Source organism: Silurus aristotelis (assembly GCF_946808225.1).
Source record: "Silurus aristotelis genome assembly, chromosome: 15".
Classification (NCBI taxonomy): Eukaryota; Metazoa; Chordata; class Actinopteri; order Siluriformes; family Siluridae; genus Silurus; species Silurus aristotelis.
Genome location: NC_139588.1, coordinates 4,117,670 through 4,136,870, shown reverse-complemented (window position 1 = coordinate 4,136,870; position 19,201 = coordinate 4,117,670). Strand labels below are relative to the sequence as shown.

The window sequence follows — 19,201 nt, the reverse complement described above, 5'->3', positions numbered from 1 at the left end:
TGTAGTGTGTATAAGGCTGCCGTGTATAAAGCTGTAGTGTGTATAAAGCTGCAGTGTATAAAGCTGTAGTGTGTATAAGGCTGCAGTGTATAAAGCTGTAGTGTGTATAAAGCTGTAGTGTGTATAAAGCTGCAGTGTATAAGGCTGCAGTGTATAAAGCTGTAGTGTGTATAAAGCTGCAGTGTATAAGGCTGCCGTGTATAAAGCTGTAGTGTGTATAAAGCTGCAGTGTATAAAGCTGCAGTGTATAAAGCTGTAGTGTGTATAAAGCTGCAGTGTATAAGGCTGCCGTGTATAAAGCTGTAGTGTGTATAAAGCTGCAGTGTATAAGGCTGCAGTGTATAAAGCTGTAGTGTGTGTGTATAAAGCTGCAGTGTATAAAGCTGTAGTGTGTATAAAGCTGTAGTGTGTATAAAGCTGTAGTGTGTATAAAGCTGCAGTGTATAAAGCTGTAGTGTGTATAAGGCTGCCGTGTATAAAGCTGTAGTGTGTATAAAGCTGCAGTGTATAAAGCTGTAGTGTGTATAAAGCTGCAGTGTATAAAGCTGTAGTGTGTATAAAGCTGCAGTGTATAAAGCTGTAGTGTGTATAAGGCTGCCGTGTATAAAGCTGTAGTGTGTATAAAGCTGCAGTGTATAAAGCTGTAGTGTGTATAAGGCTGCAGTGTATAAAGCTGTAGTGTGTGTATAAAGCTGCAGTGTATAAAGCTGTAGTGTGTGTATAAAGCTGCAGTGTATAAAGCTGTAGTGTGTGTATAAAGCTGCAGTGTATAAAGCTGTAGTGTGTATAAGGCTGCAGTGTATAAAGCTGTAGTGTGTATAAGGCTGCAGTGTATAAAGCTGTAGTGTGTTTATAAAGCTGCAGTGTATAAAGCTGTAGTGTGTGTATAAGGCTGCAGTGTATAAAGCTGTAGTGTGTATAAGGCTGCAGTGTATAAAGCTGTAGTGTGTATAAGGCTGCAGTGTATAAAGCTGTTGTTTAAAGCTTTAGTGTGTGACTGGAAAACTTGACATTTTGTTTTCAGAAATTTAACATTTTATTTTGTCTTACCACAGAACGGTTTTTACCTCGGTCCATTTTAAACGAGTTTTGGCCCAGAGCAGACAACACCATTTCTGATCATGTTCACATGTGGCTTCTACTTTGCATGATCGAGCTATTAGCTGCATTTTTGTTTGACATAGTGAGCTGTGTTCACAGACAGTGATTTCTGGAAGTGTTTCTCATCACATGCAGTGATCTCCATTACAGAATGTTTTTAATGCAATGCCGCCTGCTTACTGATTTTGCCAGTTGTGAACAAAGATTTCTCGAGAATCTCGGATTCTTTTGATTAATCGGTATATTTTCTTTCTCTGGCTTTTGGAGAACAACTAAGAGAGGAAAAAGGGCCAGAAATCCGGAGTGGACATATTGTTAGCCTTGATGCCCAGGACGAGCAGACTAATGCAGAGATCCTGCTTCAGCAGCAGTGCATTTTGGAAATCTTGTATCCATTGTTGTCTCTCATAGTAGTTAGCTCATTCAGGAGGCGGTTCTCAGCATGTCCGAGTTCTTGAAGGAAAATGAAAGGACTTGGATGCACACTGTAATGCTGGTGTAGCTGTAGATCGTCTCCCATCACTAGGGCTTTATCTGTGTCACTAAGCCATGTGATTGCGTTTAATTATGCCTATATGGGCCGTTTCCTTTATGAGCTGACATATTTTTAAGCGGTATATTTGTTCAAGTTGCCCTGAAGGTGTCTTATCTCCTTAATGCTCTTTCTTTCTTTCTTTCTTTCTTTCTTTCTTTCTTTCTTTCTTTCTTTCTTTCTTTCTTTCTTTCTTTCTTTCTTTCTTTCTTTCTTTCTTTCTTTCTTTCTTTTTTTCCTTTCTTTCTATTGCAGAAAACATGTCATATTGATTCCACTATTCATTATATATTATGCAGTGCCTGTGTGTATGTGTGTGTGAGCAGTATGGAGATCACTGAGCATGTAGTTAATGCACTGTTATATATGCTAATTCACTGTTATATTGGCTTTTTAGCGTTATATCATGGATCTTTGTCATTTAGGAAGTAAAAATGTTAATCTCTGTTGTTAAGCATTTTGTGCTGAGTATCACGCACTGAGCTGTGATACTATCTGCACTGACCTGTGATACCTCACTGAGCTGTAATACTATCTGCACTGAGCTGTGATACCTCGCTGAGCTGTGATACTATCTGCACTGAGCTGTCATAATGCCTTGAGCTGTGAAAGGCACTGAGCTGTAATACTATCTGCACTGAGCTGTGATACTATCTGCACTGAGCTGTGATATCGCACTGAGCTGTGATACTATTTGCACTGAGCTGTGATGCTGCCTTGAGCCTGTCATAATGCCTTGAGCTGTCATAATGCCTTGAGCTGTGATACCTCGCTGAGCTGTGATACTATCTGCACTGAGCTGTGATGCTGCCTTGAGCCTGTCATAATGCCTTGAGCTGTCATAATGCCTTGAGCTGTGATACCTCGCTGAGCTGTGATACTATCTGCACTGAGCTGTGATATTGCACTGAGCTGTGATATTGCACTGAGCTGTGATATCGCACTGAGCTGTGATACTATCTGCACTGAGCTGTGATACTATCTGCACTGAGCTGTGATATTGCACTGAGCTGTGATACTATTTGCACTGAGCTGTGATACTATTTGCACTGAGATGTGATGCTGCCTTGAGCCTGTCATAATGCCTTGAGCTGTCATAATGCCTTGAGCTGTGATACCTCACTGAGCTGTAATACTATCTGCACTGAGCTGTGATACCCCGCTGAGCTGTGATACTATCTGCACTGAGCTGTCATAATGCCTTGAGCTGTGAAAGGCACTGAGCTGTAATACTATCTGCACTGAGCTGTGATACTATCTGCACTGAGCTGTGATGCTGCCTTGAACCTGTCATAATGCCTTGAGCTGTGATACCTCGCTGAGCTGTGATACTATCTGCACTGAGCTGTGATATCGCACTGAGCTGTGATACTATCTGCACTGAGCTGTGTTATTGCACTGAGCTGTGATACTATCTGCACTGAGCTGTGATATCGAACTGAGCTGTGATACTATTTGCACTGAGCTGTGATGCTGCCTTGAGCCTGTCATAATGCCTTGAGCTGTCATAATGCCTTGAGCTGTGATACCTCGCTGAGCTGTGATACTATCTGCACTGAGCTGTAATATTGCACTGAGCTGTGATATCGCACTGAGCTGTGATACTATCTGCACTGAGCTGTGATACTATCTGCACTGAGCTGTGATATTGCACTGAGCTGTGATACTATCTGCACTGAGCTGTGATACTATCTGCACTGAGCTGTGATATTGCACTGAGCTGTGATATCGCACTGAGCTGTGATACTATTTGCACTGAGATGTGATGCTGCCTGGAGCCTGTCATAATGCCTTGAGCTGTCATAATGCCTTGAGCTGTGATACCTCGCTGAGCTGTGATACTATCTGCACTGAGCTGTAATATTGCACTGAGCTGTGATACTTCCCTGGGCTGTGATGCTGCACTGAGCTGAGTGCATTTCTGATGTTCATCCATATAGGAATGTAGCGGGCGGCTTTACAGTAATGAATCAGGACAGAAGTTTAGGACAAAGTGCATGTGCGACATAAAAAAAAAAAAAAAAAGCTGAAATTATGAAGTCATCCGACTGTACTCTCCACCAGAGTACACTCTGATGACTTCATAATTTCAGCTTTTTTTTTTTTTTATGTTGCACATGCACATGTCAGGCTTTCTGATAGTATTTGACCTGATTTGACAGTGTGTTGGTTTGGAGCAAATGATTTGGAACAGGAAGTGTGCTGTAGAGTGCAGGAGTCTCTCTCATGCCTATGTGACTTAAAGTATGTCACAAGACTGTGTTTGTGTGTGTGCACGTGTGTTTCTTGGCATTTTGCATGTCAGATGTCCGTGTTTCATGCTGGTTTCGGTTTATTTGCAGTTAATCAGTAACGTGCAGTCAGGTGTGTTTCAGTGACACTGAGGTGTTCTGTGGAAAAAATCAAACCTGGATTTATGCAGTTTATAGATGTAATTTAACAGCGCTTCAGCAGTACTACAAGAAGACAGAACCTTGACATTCAGAGAAAGATCTCTTTGAACATCATCACTGGTTGCCACCCAGACCATCCGGCTTGTTTTCTGCGCTCAGTTTAAAAGCCTGCATCTCTGATGGTATCAGAGTGTATTAGTGCCTATGGGCAGCTTTAACATCTGGAAAGGCTCAATCAATGCTGAAAGGTATATACAGGTTTAAGAGCAACTTTTGCTTCCAGCAAGATGACATCTTTTTCAGGGGAGCCCTTGCATATTTCAGCAAGACAATGCTAAACCACATTCTACCTCTTTTACAACAGCATGGCTCCATAGTAGAAGAGTTGGCCTGCCTGCAGTCCAGACCTTTCACCAACTGAAAACATTTGGCACATATTTAAATGAAAAATACAACAAAGAGGACCCAGGAGTGTTGGGCAGCTAGAATCCTGTATAAGACACAAATGGGACAGATAGCAACTGGTCTTCTCTGTCTCCAGATGCATAGAGATCATTGTTAAAAGAAGAGGGGATTCTACACAGTGCTAATATAAATGGCCTTATATTTTTCTTAAAATGGGACATTTTCTCAGTTTAAACGTTTGATATGTTCTCTATGTTTCATTGGAAATTTAACTATGGCCTTATGAATTCATAAATCATTGCATTGTTTTTATTTACATTTTACTTCGTCCATGCTTATCTTCATGACAGGACATTTATTAAATGTGGCATTGAAGCAGGTCATGCCATGATGGAGACATTTCCAGCGATATTTTTTCCCCGCTGTAATGAGCACACTTGGTTTTGCTTTTAGACGTATCGTATGCTCACAGCACTGTCCAGGGGAACTGACAAAACAAACAGTAGATTAAAGAATTTTACATTATTGTAATCCGGTCATTTCCTGTAAATATAAACACGACTTAACATGATGTTAGAATCCCATGGATCACATTATCTTATTGATCATGGTAAACTTTAATGTTTTAGCTGAACTTTTGTTCTAAGCCACTGAAAGCCAACTGTAGATGGTTGTCAAGATCTTGTAGCACTTGTGACAAAGTAAACAAAGCACTTGTGATTTAAGCATGTGATTTCCTTTAGTTTTTCTTTTAAAAGAGTCCAAGGTCAAAAAGTTTTTCATCTTGCAAAAATCATTTTATGATGAATTGCAGCTGCTGGCTCTGATATACAGATGAGCTTACTCTGGTCACACAGTCATAAACACAACAACCTTTTTTCTTTGCTGCTTTAATCTTTTTAGACTGTAAAAAAAAATCTGCTACAACCTGAACCAGAGCAGGATTATTCCTCTTTTCTAGCTCTCTCTCTCTCTCTCTCTCTCTCTCTCTCTCTCTCTCTCTCTCTCTCTCTCTCTCTCTCCCTCTCCCTCTTTATCTCTCCTACCCGCTTATCTGTTAAATGACAGCTGGTGTCTGATGAAATCCACACTGCCAGACCAAATCGGCTTTAGTGTTACAATTGATTAGACATCCACTTAATTTGGAACAGAACTGTGTGTGTGGATTTGCTAGACTGTCTCTGTTCTGCCTTAATGGGTAATTACAACTTACCGGTTTAAAGCACTAAATTACACTAATACAATATATATATTTATACAGTACTGATATACATATACCTCTATATACAGAGATACAGTAAACTAATACAGTACAGAGATACAGTGCACTAATACAGTACAGAGATACAGTACACTTAATACAGTAAAGAGATACAGTACACTAATACAGTGCACTAAAATGATAGATACATTACAATGACACAGTACATTGATACAGTAAACAAATACAGTACAGTGATACAGTACACTAATACAGTACAGAGATACAGTAGACTAATACAGTACAGAGATACAGTACACTTAATACAGTAAAGAGATACAGTACACTAATACATTGCACTAAAATGATAGATACATTACAGAGACACAGTACACTGATACAGTACAGACATACAGTACACTTTTAGTGTACTGTGTCTCTGTAATGTATCTATCATTTTAGTGCACTGTATTAGTGTACTGTATCTCTTTACTGTATTAAGTGTACTGTATGTCTGTACTGTAATACAGTACAGTGATACAGTACACTAATACAGTGCACTAATACGATAGAGATACAGTACAGAGATGCAGTACTGTGATACAGTACACTAATACAGTGCAATAATACAAGAGATTTACAGTACACTAATACACTACAGTGATACAGTACACTAATACACTACAGTGATACAGTACACTAATACAGTGCACTAATACAGTACAGAGACACAGTACACTGATACAGTAGAGAGATACAGTACAGTAATACAGTACACTAATACATTAGACATACAGTGCACTAATACAGTAGTGATACAGTATACTAATACCGTACCGTGATACAGTCCAGAGATACAGAAAACTAACACAGTAGTGATACAGTACACTAACACAGTGCAGAGATACAGTACACTATTACAGTACAGAGATATAGTACAGATATACTAATACAGTACACAAGTACTACACTACTACAGTCCAGAGATACAGTAAACTAATACAGTACAGTGATACAGTTCGGAGATACAGAAAACTAATACAGTAGTGATACAGTACACTAATACAGTACACAAGTACTACTCTACTACAGTCCAGAGATACAGTAAACTAATACAGTACAGTGATACAGTTCGGAGATACAGAAAACTAATACAGTAGTGATACAGTACACTAATACAGTGCAGAGATACAGTACACTAATACAGTACAGTGATACAGTCCAGAGATACAGAAAACTAATACAGTAGTGATACAGTACACTAATACAGTGCAGAGATACAGTACACTAATACAGTACAGTGATACAGTCCAGAGATACAGAAAACTAATACAGTAGTGATACAGTACACTAATACAGTGCAGAGATACAGTACACTAATACAGTACAGTGATACAGTCCAGAGATACAGCAAACTAATACAGTAGTGATACAGTACACTAATACAGTGCAGATATACAGTAAACTAATACAGTACAGTGATACAGTACAGATATACTAATACAGTACACTAGTAGTACACTATTACAGTACAGAGATACAGTACACTATTACAGTACAGAGATATAGTACAGATATACTAATACAGTACACTAGTAGTACACTATTACAGTACAGATACAGTACACAAATACAGTACAGATATACAGTACAGATATAGTAATACAGTACACTAGTTGTACACTATTACAGTACAGATACAGTACACAGTACAGATATACAGTACAGAGATACAATATAGATACAGTACACTAATGTAGTACAGAGATACAGTACAGATACAGTACACTAATACAGTATAGAGATACAGTACAGATACAGTAAACTAATACAGTACAGATACAGTACACTAATACAGTAGAGATACAATACAGATACAGTAAACTAATACATTACAGATACAGTACACTAATACAGTACAGAGATACAGAAGACTAATACAGTACAGAGGTACAGTAGACTAATACAGTATAGAGATACAGTACAGATACAGTAAACTAATACAGTACAGATACAGTACACTAATACAGTACAGAGATACAATACAGATACAGTAAACTAATACATTACAGATACAGTACACTAATACAGTACAGAGATATAGTAGACTAATACAGTATAGAGATACAGTACAGATACAGTAAACTAATACAGTACAGATACAGTACACTAATACAGTACAGAGATACAATACAGATACAGTAAACTAATACATTACAGATACAGTACACTAATACAGTACAGAGATACAGAAGACTAATACAGTACAGAGGTACAGTAGACTAATACAGTATAGAGATACAGTACAGATACAGTAAACTAATACAGTACAGATACAGTACAATAATACAGTACAGAGATACAATACAGATACAGTAAACTAATACATTACAGATACAGTACACTAATACAGTACAGAGATATAGTAGACTAATACAGTATAGAGATACAGTACAGATACAGTAAACTAATACAGTACAGATACAGTACACTAATACAGTACAGAGATACAATACAGATACAGTAAACTAATACATTACAGATACAGTACACTAATACAGTATAGAGATACAGTACAGATACAGTAAACTAATACAGTACAGATACAGTACACTAATACAGTACAGAGATACAATACAGATACAGTAAACTAATACATTACAGAGACAGTACACTAATACAGTACAGATACAGTAGACTAATATAGTACAGAGGTACAGTAGACTAATACAGTACAGAGTACTGTATACACTAATACAGTACAGATACAGTACATTATTACAGTACAGAGGTACAGTACACTAATACAGTACAGAGATACAGTAGACTAATACAGTACAGAGATACAGTAGACTAATACAGTACAGAGGTACAGTAGACTAATACAGTACAGAGGTACAGTACATTAATGCAGTACATTAATACAGTACAGAGGTACAGTACACTAATACAGTACAGAGGTACAGTACACTAATACAGTACAGAGATACAGTAGACTAATACAGTACAGAGATACAGTACACTAATACAGTACAGATACAGTACAGAGATACAGTAGACTAATACAGTACAGAGGTACAGTACATTAATACAGTACAGAGGTACAGTACACTAATACAGTACAGAGATACAGTACAGAGATACAGTAGACTAATACAGTACAGAGGTACAGTAGACTAATACAGTACAGAGGTACAGTAGACTAATACAGTACAGATACAGTACACTAATACAGTACAGAGCTACAGTAGACTAATACAGTACAGAGGTATAGTACACTAATACAGTACAGAGATACAGTACAGAGATACAGTACAGAGATACAGTAGACTAATACAGTACAGAGGTACAGTAGACTAATACAGTACAGAGATACAATACACTAATACAGTACAGAGGTACAGTAGACTAATACAATACAGAGATACAATACACTAATACAGTACAGAGATACAGTACACTAATACAGTACAGACGTACAGTAGACTAATACAGTACAGAGGTACAGTAGACTAATACAGTACAGATACAGTACACTAATACAGTACAGAGATACAGTACACTAATACAGTACAGAGATACAGTACAGAGATACAGTACAGAGATACAGTAGACTAATACAGTACAGAGGTACAGTAGACTAATACAGTACAGAGATACAATACACTAATACAGTACAGAGGTACATTAGACTAATACAATACAGAGATACAATACATTAATACAGTACAGAGATACAGTACACTAATACAGTACAGAGATACAGTACACTAATACAGTACAGAGGTACAGTAGACTAATACAGTAGAGATACAATACACTAATACAGTACAGAGGTACAGTAGACTAATACAATACAGAGATACAGTACACTAATACAGTACAGAGATACAGTACACTAATACAGTACAGAGGTACAGTAGACTAATACAATACAGAGATACAATACACTAATACAGTACAGAGATACAGTACACTAATACAGTACAGAGGTACAGTAGACTAATACAATACAGAGATACAGTACACTAATACAGTACAGAGGTACAGTAGACTAATACAGTACAGAGGTACAGTAGACTAATACAGTACAGAGATACAATACACTAATACAGTACAGAGATACAATACACTAATACAGTACAGAGGTACAGTAGACTAATACAGTACAGAGATACAGTACACTAATACAGTACAGAGATAAAGTACACTAATACAGTACAGAGATACAATACACTAATACAGTACAGAGATACAATACACTAATACAGTACAGAGATACAGTACACTAATACAGTACAGAGGTACAGTAGACTAATACAGTACAGAGATACAATACACTAATACAGTACAGAGATACAGTACACTAATACAGTACAGAGATACAATACACTAATACAGTACAGAGATACAGTACACTAATACAGTACAGAGATACAGTACACTAATACAGTACAGAGATACAGTACACTAATACAGTACAGAGATACAGTACACTAATACAGAACAGAGGTACAGTAGACTAATACAGTACAGAGATACAGTACACTAATACAGTACAGAGATACAATACACTAATACAGTACAGAGATACAGTACACTAATACAGTACAGAGATACAATACACTAATACAGTACAGAGATACAGTACACTAATACAGTACAGAGGTACAGTACACTAATACAGTACAGAGGTACAGTAGACTAATACAGTACAGAGATACAATACACTAATACAGTACAGAGATACAATACACTAATACAGTACAAAGATACAGTTCACTTATACACGCACATACTATAGTCTGCTCTCATTGCAAAACCTGATAGTTAATTGTTAATTTGTACTTTAAACCCTGAGCAACAGGTCCTCACTTTTACTACAGAAGCCCGAATGTGAGATACAGAATATGAGGCAGTATTCAGTACTAGTGGATAAATAGTGTCACCAGGTGACAGATCTTGTCGCAAATAAAATCGTGGCACAGAAAACTGTTAAAGATCAGACACTACAGCTGGTCACTGAAAGAAAGCCCTGCACATGAGACATGCTTGTGGTTTTGTGTGTATGTTTGTCACAACTAAAGGTTTTTGAGTGGTTCAAGGAAAAGTGTTCGTTTATTGCCTGGTCATGCCTCAGCCACATGCTCGAGTCAGAAATGTGTTGTTATTATTTTATAAATAAACCGTTTTCCAGTGGTTGCTTTTAAACAAAGCCGAGTCATTTAGCGAGGCATGAGAGTGAAAGGTGGGTTGTTTCATGCTGAGACGGAAAACAGTTTGCTTTACTGGTTTACAGGTTGCCTCTGAGAGTCGAGAGCTTTTCTGTGGTAAGATTTTGAGCCATTATTACATAAATCATCAATTATCGAATCTTTACATCTGCTTACGGTGTTTCAGCGTGGTCTCTTAGTGTTTAAAAAGTTCAATTCTTGTTTATGCCTCCTATGGGGTTTACTGTAAAAGTACCCTTTACTTCACACAGATTGCATGATAAAGTTCTTTTCGAAGTTTTACTGGTTTTATCTTAACTTATGGTTGCTTGTGTAAGCAATTCGATAGCGCACAAGTACACGTCCTTTTAAATATTGTCTGTTTTTTCTGCATTGCATTTTGTTGTCCTGGAGGTAGCAGAAAAGAGCAAACGCTTCTGGAAGTTTATTACCCATGAATATTATTCATTATAATGTTTTTTTTTTCTTCCCACAGACTCACTTGGGACACTGAACTCCTCTCTCTCACAGCCTGCACCAGTGAGCTCCATGATGGGGCACTCGTCTGTCATCAGCACCTCGCGTCCCCTCACTACGCCTATGGGGTACTCGGTCATCACTTCTTCAGTGAGCTCCCCCTCCGTCTCGCTACCCTCCACGCCTGCCGTGGGCTTTGGTCCCCTCATTAGCCCACAGGTACATATTCTACAATCAGATCATGCTAGAGGTCTCATGTTGGCAGGTTCTCAAAATGAGCCCTATCTGTGTAGCTATGTGGATGGTTGGTCGTGTGTGTGCGGCACCAAGATGCACTATAGGAGGGAACTGAGCTGTCGATGACTGTTGGATGTTCTGATTGAGGTTCTGCTGGGAAACTTGGGTTCCCCGGATTCATGTGGCTGTTACTTTGATATATAACACCTAGCTAAAAATTGTTACCTAACGGTAGTTCAGGAAAAGTTAAAGGAACATGAGGGTGCCTGTGCAATGCGTTATTTTCTCATGGATGATGGATGGATGGATGGTGTTTCTACAGTAATGAATCTAGAAATCTACAGTTCCATTGTGTGTTTGCCGATGAAATGTAAGACCTGATCTTAGCTCTTTCTGTTTCTCTTTCTCTCTCTCTCTCTCTCTCTCTCTCTCTCTCTCTCTCTCTCTCTCTCTCTCTCTCTCTCTCCGTCATGCAGATGAACTCTTTAAGCAGTGTGAGCAGCTCAGAGGACGTAAAGCCCCCTCCTGGTCTGGCCAACAGCTACCAGTGCACCAGCCCCGGCTCCATGTCCAAACACATCTGTGCCATCTGTGGGGATCGCTCCTCAGGTAACCACTGTGATTTTATCTACAGATAGGTCTGTACGTTGTAAGCTACCTTTATTTCATGTAAGTTTTTTTTTCAGCGTTTGCACTTTTGTCAAAAATATTGGAACGAGAAACTGTTTGACCAGGTACAGTACAGTGCAGTGAAAAAATCTATCTGATCTGCAACTGTACTCTCTCTCTGATGACAAACTGGCCCAGTGGTTGAGATTAAAGGTCGACCGATTATACCGATAGCTAGGTTGGAGCGTACTTGCTTTTTATTTTGAAAGGATACTGGAAAAAGCAAACATAACACTCCATGTGAAATAGTACTGAGCTTTATTACAAAAAAATAAATATATAATACAGAACTTATCATGAAAATGTGCTAAATGAGATAAATGACTATATTAATTATATGAATAAATATGATATTGCTAAATATTCAAACGGAAAGAAAAAAGTAACACTAAATAATCAAAATCTGTTACATTCAAAATGAATTAAAAAAGTTTTATAAAAAAAGATACAACAAACAGCACGAGGCGTCAGTGATTGGTCTCTAGAGGCAGGTCTTATACTGTATAACACCATCTTAGACCTTAGTTAAGATGTTGAACTTTGGAACAAAAGGTTATGAGTTCAAATCCTTGTTCTACCATGCAGTCACTGCTAGGGTCCTGAGCAAGGCCCTTTACCCTCAACTGCTTTTGCATCAGTGTCCTTCTACCAGCTAAGCATCAGGACAGCCTGGATAAGTGCTGGGACTGATAGCTTTGATGATGAATAATTAAAAAAAAGATTTTGCAGACGAGACAGCAGTTCTATGTCAGTGCTGATTGAGTACGCTTGAGGTTGAGGAACTTGGGGAGATTTTTTTCCTAGCTATTTCTATTGTCATTTTTGGATTACAGACTGTGTTTTGGCTTTTTCATGGATGTAGGAAAACACTACGGTGTGTACAGTTGTGAGGGGTGCAAAGGCTTCTTCAAGAGGACCATCCGGAAAGACCTGACCTACACATGTCGAGACAGTAAAGAGTGTCTGATTGATAAACGCCAGCGCAACCGCTGCCAGTACTGCCGCTACCAGAAGTGTCTGGCCATGGGCATGAAGAGGGAGGGTGTGTGTGTTTGTTTACTAAATGCTTATACCAAATGTGACACCAAATACTCCCCCATCCAGATATAATACAGGTATGTAGTAGTGGATCAGTGCTAACAAGGACGGTATTTATGTCCCTTCTGGCTCACTGTAGCAGTTCAGGAGGAGAGGCAGCGTGGGAAGGAGAAGTGTGACAGTGAGGTGGAGTCCACCAGCAGTTTTAACGAAGACATGCCTGTGGAGAAGATCCTGGACGCTGAGCTCGCAGTGGAACCCAAAACAGAAACACATGCAGATGACAGTCCAGGAAACTCTGTAAGTATGTAACTAGAGCACGAAGTTTGTGCAATGAATAAGATCAGCAAGCTGAAACATAACCACAATTTTTATTTTTTTGGGGAATGTGTATTTAAAGTGTTTTTAAAGAGCATGTTGCGATTTTTTTATTATTTACTTTTCCAGAATTAGTATGAGTTGGTCTTTTTGAATCATTTGAAATGCTGAAAACAAGAGCAATATAAATATACAAGATAAAAGAACCTGATAAACATCTACTGAAGGAATACGTAATATGGTGTCATTATATTCCCGCCATGTTTCTGGATGTTGGTTCAACATTTTTGAGAAAATGACCTTGATTGGTGTTACCAGAGAGCATTTGATTGCTGATTGAAGTAATTACAAAACTGTCATTTAGTCCAAAATCAGAATTGAAGATGAATTAGAGATGTGCCTCTACATAACTGAGGCTGATGCGTTTCTCATCTCATCTTCTCATCACTTTTATTACTTTGGTTCAGACAGACAGCGAAAATATCGATTTACTTAAGTGCCTTCTGATTTATGGCCCTTTCACACGCAATCTACATGTCAAATTATTGGTCACTTTCTAAATAATTAAAGTATAGCGCATCTACTTATAATGATAAAATGATGCCTCACATCATTAACTTTTATTCAGATGTGCCGTAGCAAATCTGTGAATTTTACGATCCCGAATATGTAGAGATTGTCATGGGAAAAGTGCTGACAAAACTCTACGAGTGCACCACCATTGGGTCATATATGGGTCCAATTTGAAAGTACGTTTATAGCAGCAGTCCCTACTCTTTTTTGCGCCATGGACCGGCTTTCAAGGTTTGGCGGATAAATACAATAAAATAAAATGATACGACCGGCATGGTATTTTCTAAATATAATAATAAACGTGAATCCACTGTGTTAGCGGCCGGAGCAGCCCCTTTAAGAAGGTAGTGGATGGAGGTAAGACATGTGACCGAGGGAAGCATTATGACACGCATCAAGAGTGAGTCATTGCGGCCCGGTAACAATTGACCCACAGACCGGTGCCGGTCCACGGCACGGGAGTTGGGGACCACTGCTTTCAAGTATATTAATGGCTCTAATACTCTGGGTCAAGAGCCACACTGTCATTTGGTTTATCATTAAAAATCTTGAAAGTTGTATTCAGTCAACTTCAGATCAATGCAACAAATATTGTGTGCCACCGCCACCTACTGGTCGAAAGTTAAAACAAACGATTACAAATGCTTCAATCTAACTGCCATCATTGCGCCTCCTCCTCATTGTCCAATCTTCACCAGTTGGTTCTGAACCTTTCCTCCTACAATCAGAGAAATCCACCACTCTTTAATGATCAATCACATTGTGAAGGAAACTACAAATCACAAGGCATTGCCTCAGAGAGGTGAAAGAGAGAGCACTTTCTTTTTTTCTTACTTTCTTTATCTGTTTTTTTTTCTTCAGACCAATGACCCTGTCACTAACATCTGCCAGGCAGCAGACAAGCAGCTTTTCACACTGGTGGAATGGGCAAAAAGGATACCGCACTTCTCCGAACTTCCCCTGGACGATCAGGTCATTCTGCTACGTGCAGGTATCCCCCACATATAAACACACACTAACACACACACACACACACACACACACACACACACACACACACATGCTGCTTTACAAAGATCTTCTGCCTGCTCCCTCCTTAATAGATGTATTACACTTACAGCTGTGTTTTACTCGTGTCCCTCGTTGCTAATGTTTTTTCTCACCTCTTGGTGTTTCCTCTTATGGTTCTTATCAGGCTGGAACGAGCTGCTCATCGCCTCCTTCTCGCACCGCTCCGTCACGGTGAAAGACGGCATCCTGCTGGCCACGGGCCTCCACGTGCACCGGAGCAGCGCCCATAGTGCTGGTGTGGGCTCCATTTTCGACAGGTTTGTTTGCCTCATTCGCTAACATTTCTGCTAATTTATTCTACTCGTACTATTTAAGCACTTTAGTGAAATTCGACTTAAGTACAAGAAAAAGTTACCGGTCTAAAAAATTTTTTTTAAAAATGGCTCATTTAAAATGTACCGTTGTATTTTTTAACAGCGGATTCTAGTGGAGTTTAAAAAAAGTCAAGGGAATATAAATCTCAAACTAGTTGTTTTTTATTGAAGGAACTAAAATGATTAAAAGGAAAATTAGTAAATAATAAAACAAATTCACTACAGTCCATGACTTGCGTCTAATGTGAGTTATGCAGCGAAAAGAAAAAAAAAATCTGTTCTAATGTCATTTAGACTGCGGATCAACAACTTGCATGCGGATGAACAACTTCAGCGTTTTCCGAAGTGACGAATCAGAGCGCTTTGATTGGACACTACATTCTCAACGAAAGTGTGTGATTGGTTCTACAGTACTGCTCCAATTTAATACACCTCAACTATTACACTTTTTATTCATTTCATCTGGCACTTAAATCATGACACTGCTAATAGAGCTAGCTTCACTATGCAGTGGGAATTTTCCCCCATGGTGCTAACAACATTAGCAATGTCAGGCGCTGATGCAACACATCAGTACAACCATGATGTAAACTAAAGATATCAATAATATTCACTTACCTCTACATGCTTGCACAGGTTTGAAGTACACAATAGGCACCCCTGGGAAAAATTTATTCGATTTCAACTGCATCTTTAGATGAGCACGCCTCAGTCTTTAGAAACTCATCCTGAACTCGGCCATCAGATTCAGCCCAGACCATCCAAGGAAGTGGGAGTTCAGTGATTAAGGCTCTGGGTTACTGACCGGAAGGTTGGGGGTTCAAGTGTCGGTATCGCCAAGCTGCCACTCTTGGGCCCTTGAGCAAGGCCCTTAACCCTCTTCGCTCCAGGGGTGCTGTAACATGGCCGACCCCGGCGCTCTGACCCCAGCTTCTGATCCAGCTGGGATATGTGAAAACAGTTTCACTGTGCTGTAATGTAAATGTAACACATAAAGGCAATTCTATTCTATTCTATTCTATTTTATTTTATTCTATTTTATTTTATTCTATTTTATTTTACTCTATTTTATTTAATTCTGTTCTATTTTATTATATTATATTTTATTCTATCATATTCTATTATATTTTATTCTATAATTTTTTTATATTTATTTTATTTTATTCTGTTCTATTTTATTCTAGCAGTAGGACTAATGTTATGTCTACTTGCAAATTTGTAACTTAATGTCTTTTTTGCCTTTTTTACTGCAAATACTCACTAAAATGCATTTGTTCTCGTGTGTGTGTGTGTGTGTGTGTGTGTGTGGCAGAGTGTTGACTGAGCTGGTGTCTAAGATGAAGGACATGCAGATGGATAAGACAGAGCTGGGCTGCCTCAGAGCCATTGTTCTGTTTAACCCTGGTTAGTCTCACACACACACACAAACACACACACACACACACACACACACACACACACACACACACACACACACAGGCAGGTTGGAGGGTTTAAAAGTGGATCACATGAAAGGAACACATCTGCTAGCTTCCGGAAAGTTAAGGGGTGGTTCAGTGATGCTTTCAGTGATGATCACAGTGATGCTTATATTGATGTTCTCATTAATGTTTTCAGTGATGCTTAGTGATGGTCTTGTGCTCAGTGATGCTCTTAGTGATGCTTAGTGATGGTCTCGTGCTCAGTAAATCTCTGTGATGCTTAGTGATGATCTCGTGCTCAGTGATGCCCTCAGTAATGATCTCAATGCTCAGTGATGCTTTTAGTTATGATCTCATGCTCAGTGATTCTTTCAGTGATGATCTTATGCTTAGTGATGCTCTCAGTGATGATCCAGCCTGTTGTCCAGCTGAGCTTGGTTTTGTAACCAATTGCTGGAGATATATATATAAATTTCTGTCAAAGTAATTTCTTTGTCTGAATGATTCAGCATTGTTTAACAAATGATTTCTACATAAATGATTTATAAATAAATGTGTGTGTGTGTGTGTGTGTGTGTGTGTGTGTGTGTGTGTGTGTGTGTGCATTGTCTGTGCTTGCAGATGCGAAAGGCTTGTCTAACCCTGCTGAGGTGGAGATGCTTCGAGAAAAAGTCTATGCATCGTTGGAGTCCTACACCAAGCAAAAATACCCCAAACAGCCGGGCAGGTAGTTTACTGCCCCTGCACCCTCCTGATCTCTGACACAGTTCAAACAAGCTTTCAGATCTCACTGACAAGTGTTTCTCTTTCTTTCTCATTTAGCCATTGAAAGTTTACAACCTCAAATTTCTTTATATAGCTTATTCATCACATGCTGTTCACTTTATTAGGTACACCTGAAATACCTTGGTGTTACGAGAGATCAGAGGATGTGAAATAAGCCCTGCTTATGCAGTAAAGATCAACCAATGGATTGGATTTGACTGATACTGATAGCTAGTGTGGATCGTATTTGCTGATAACTGATTAATCAACTGATTTAAAATGGATACTGGATAAAATACAAACATAACACCACATATAAAATAGTACTAAACATTTTTACAAAAAAAAAAACAAAAAAAAACAGTACTGAATCATTAAAACACATGCATTCAAACTGAAACAAAAAAGGTACAGCCAAAATGAATAAAACAGACACTTCAAATAAACAGCACGTGTTCTCAGTGATTTTCCTCTAGAGGCCGATCTCGTACTGTATAACACAACCCCGGAAAAACTATTGGTATGGCAGAATGTATGACATATCAAACCTCGAAGTGAACAGGTCATTTTTTTCCAACACTCATTTGTTCTCATCTCCCCACATTTCTGTTCTTGAGTAATAAGAACGGGGCATAAAGAGGAAATATATATGAGTTTCTAGATCCTTCCCGCAAACTCAGACCTGGCACTCAATCCATGTTACAAGATTTTGACCTGCATCTGTGTGAGTTTATGGTTTGTGTTAACTCCAGAAGGCTTAAAGAGCGCCAATATACATATATCTTCTATAAAAACAAACCCAATAGTTCGTTGTTGACTAATAAAATGTGGTTTGTGTTTGTTGTCAGGTTTGCTAAGCTCTTACTGCGTCTCCCTGCTCTGCGTTCTATCGGACTGAAGTGTCTAGAACATCTCTTCTTCTTCAAGCTGATTGGAGACACACCTATAGACACCTTCCTCATGGAGATGCTCGAAGCACCCCATCAGATCACATGACATAAACCCCGCCCCCTGATCATTCATTTTTTTAATGTATGTGTGTCCATGTAAGAACTGGTAATGAATGAACTTGACTGAGGATTGAAGCTAGGTGTTTTGTTCTCAACACAATCCTGAAGTAAGTTGTGTGTGTGTGTGTGTGTGTGTGTGTGTGTGTGTGTGTGTGTGTGTGTGTGTGTGTGTGTGTGTGTGTGTGTGTGTGTGTGTGTGTGTGTGTGTGTGTGTGTGTGAGATAGAGAGAGTGTGGGGTTTGTGGGGTTCAGGACCGGGTACGAAGAAGCTCTTCATCTACCCTGTCAAAACGAGTTGTAATAGATTGGTTTTGAAAAGAACTTTTTCTTGTAAATAGATGGTTTTCAGGCATCAAACAGCAAACCAATGCAACAAAGAACATTTATTTTGTTGAAAAAAAAGGAAACTTGTATTCAAAATGCAGAATTTCTAAAGAATGTCTGAATTAAATATTTAAATTTA

The 19,201-nt window shown here is 38.8% G+C and overlaps 1 protein-coding gene across 4 annotated transcripts in view; it reads left to right on the top strand.

The window, feature by feature from the left end:
- Positions 1-19,201, top strand: part of rxrgb (retinoid X receptor, gamma b) — a 27,168-nt gene extending 7,967 nt beyond the window's left edge. Inside the window, exons 2-11 of one of the 4 annotated variants that reach the window (XR_014536982.1) lie at positions 11,342-11,541; positions 12,036-12,168; positions 13,091-13,270; positions 13,406-13,566; positions 15,019-15,148; positions 15,353-15,485; positions 16,855-16,946; positions 17,585-17,690; positions 18,577-18,916; positions 18,964-19,201. Coding sequence is in view for 2 of the 4 variants with exons in the window: in XM_083563083.1 (XP_083419209.1) it covers positions 11,342-11,541; positions 12,036-12,168; positions 13,091-13,270; positions 13,406-13,566; positions 15,019-15,148; positions 15,353-15,485; positions 16,855-16,946; positions 17,585-17,690; positions 18,577-18,724 (1,283 nt within the window). In the remaining 2 variants the exon portion in view is untranslated. Of the gene's footprint in view, positions 1-11,341; positions 11,542-12,035; positions 12,169-13,090; positions 13,271-13,405; positions 13,567-15,018; positions 15,149-15,352; positions 15,486-16,854; positions 16,947-17,584; positions 17,691-18,576 lie in introns of all 4 variants that reach the window. The other 3 variants (XR_014536983.1, XM_083563084.1, XM_083563083.1) reach the window with 3 other exon arrangements.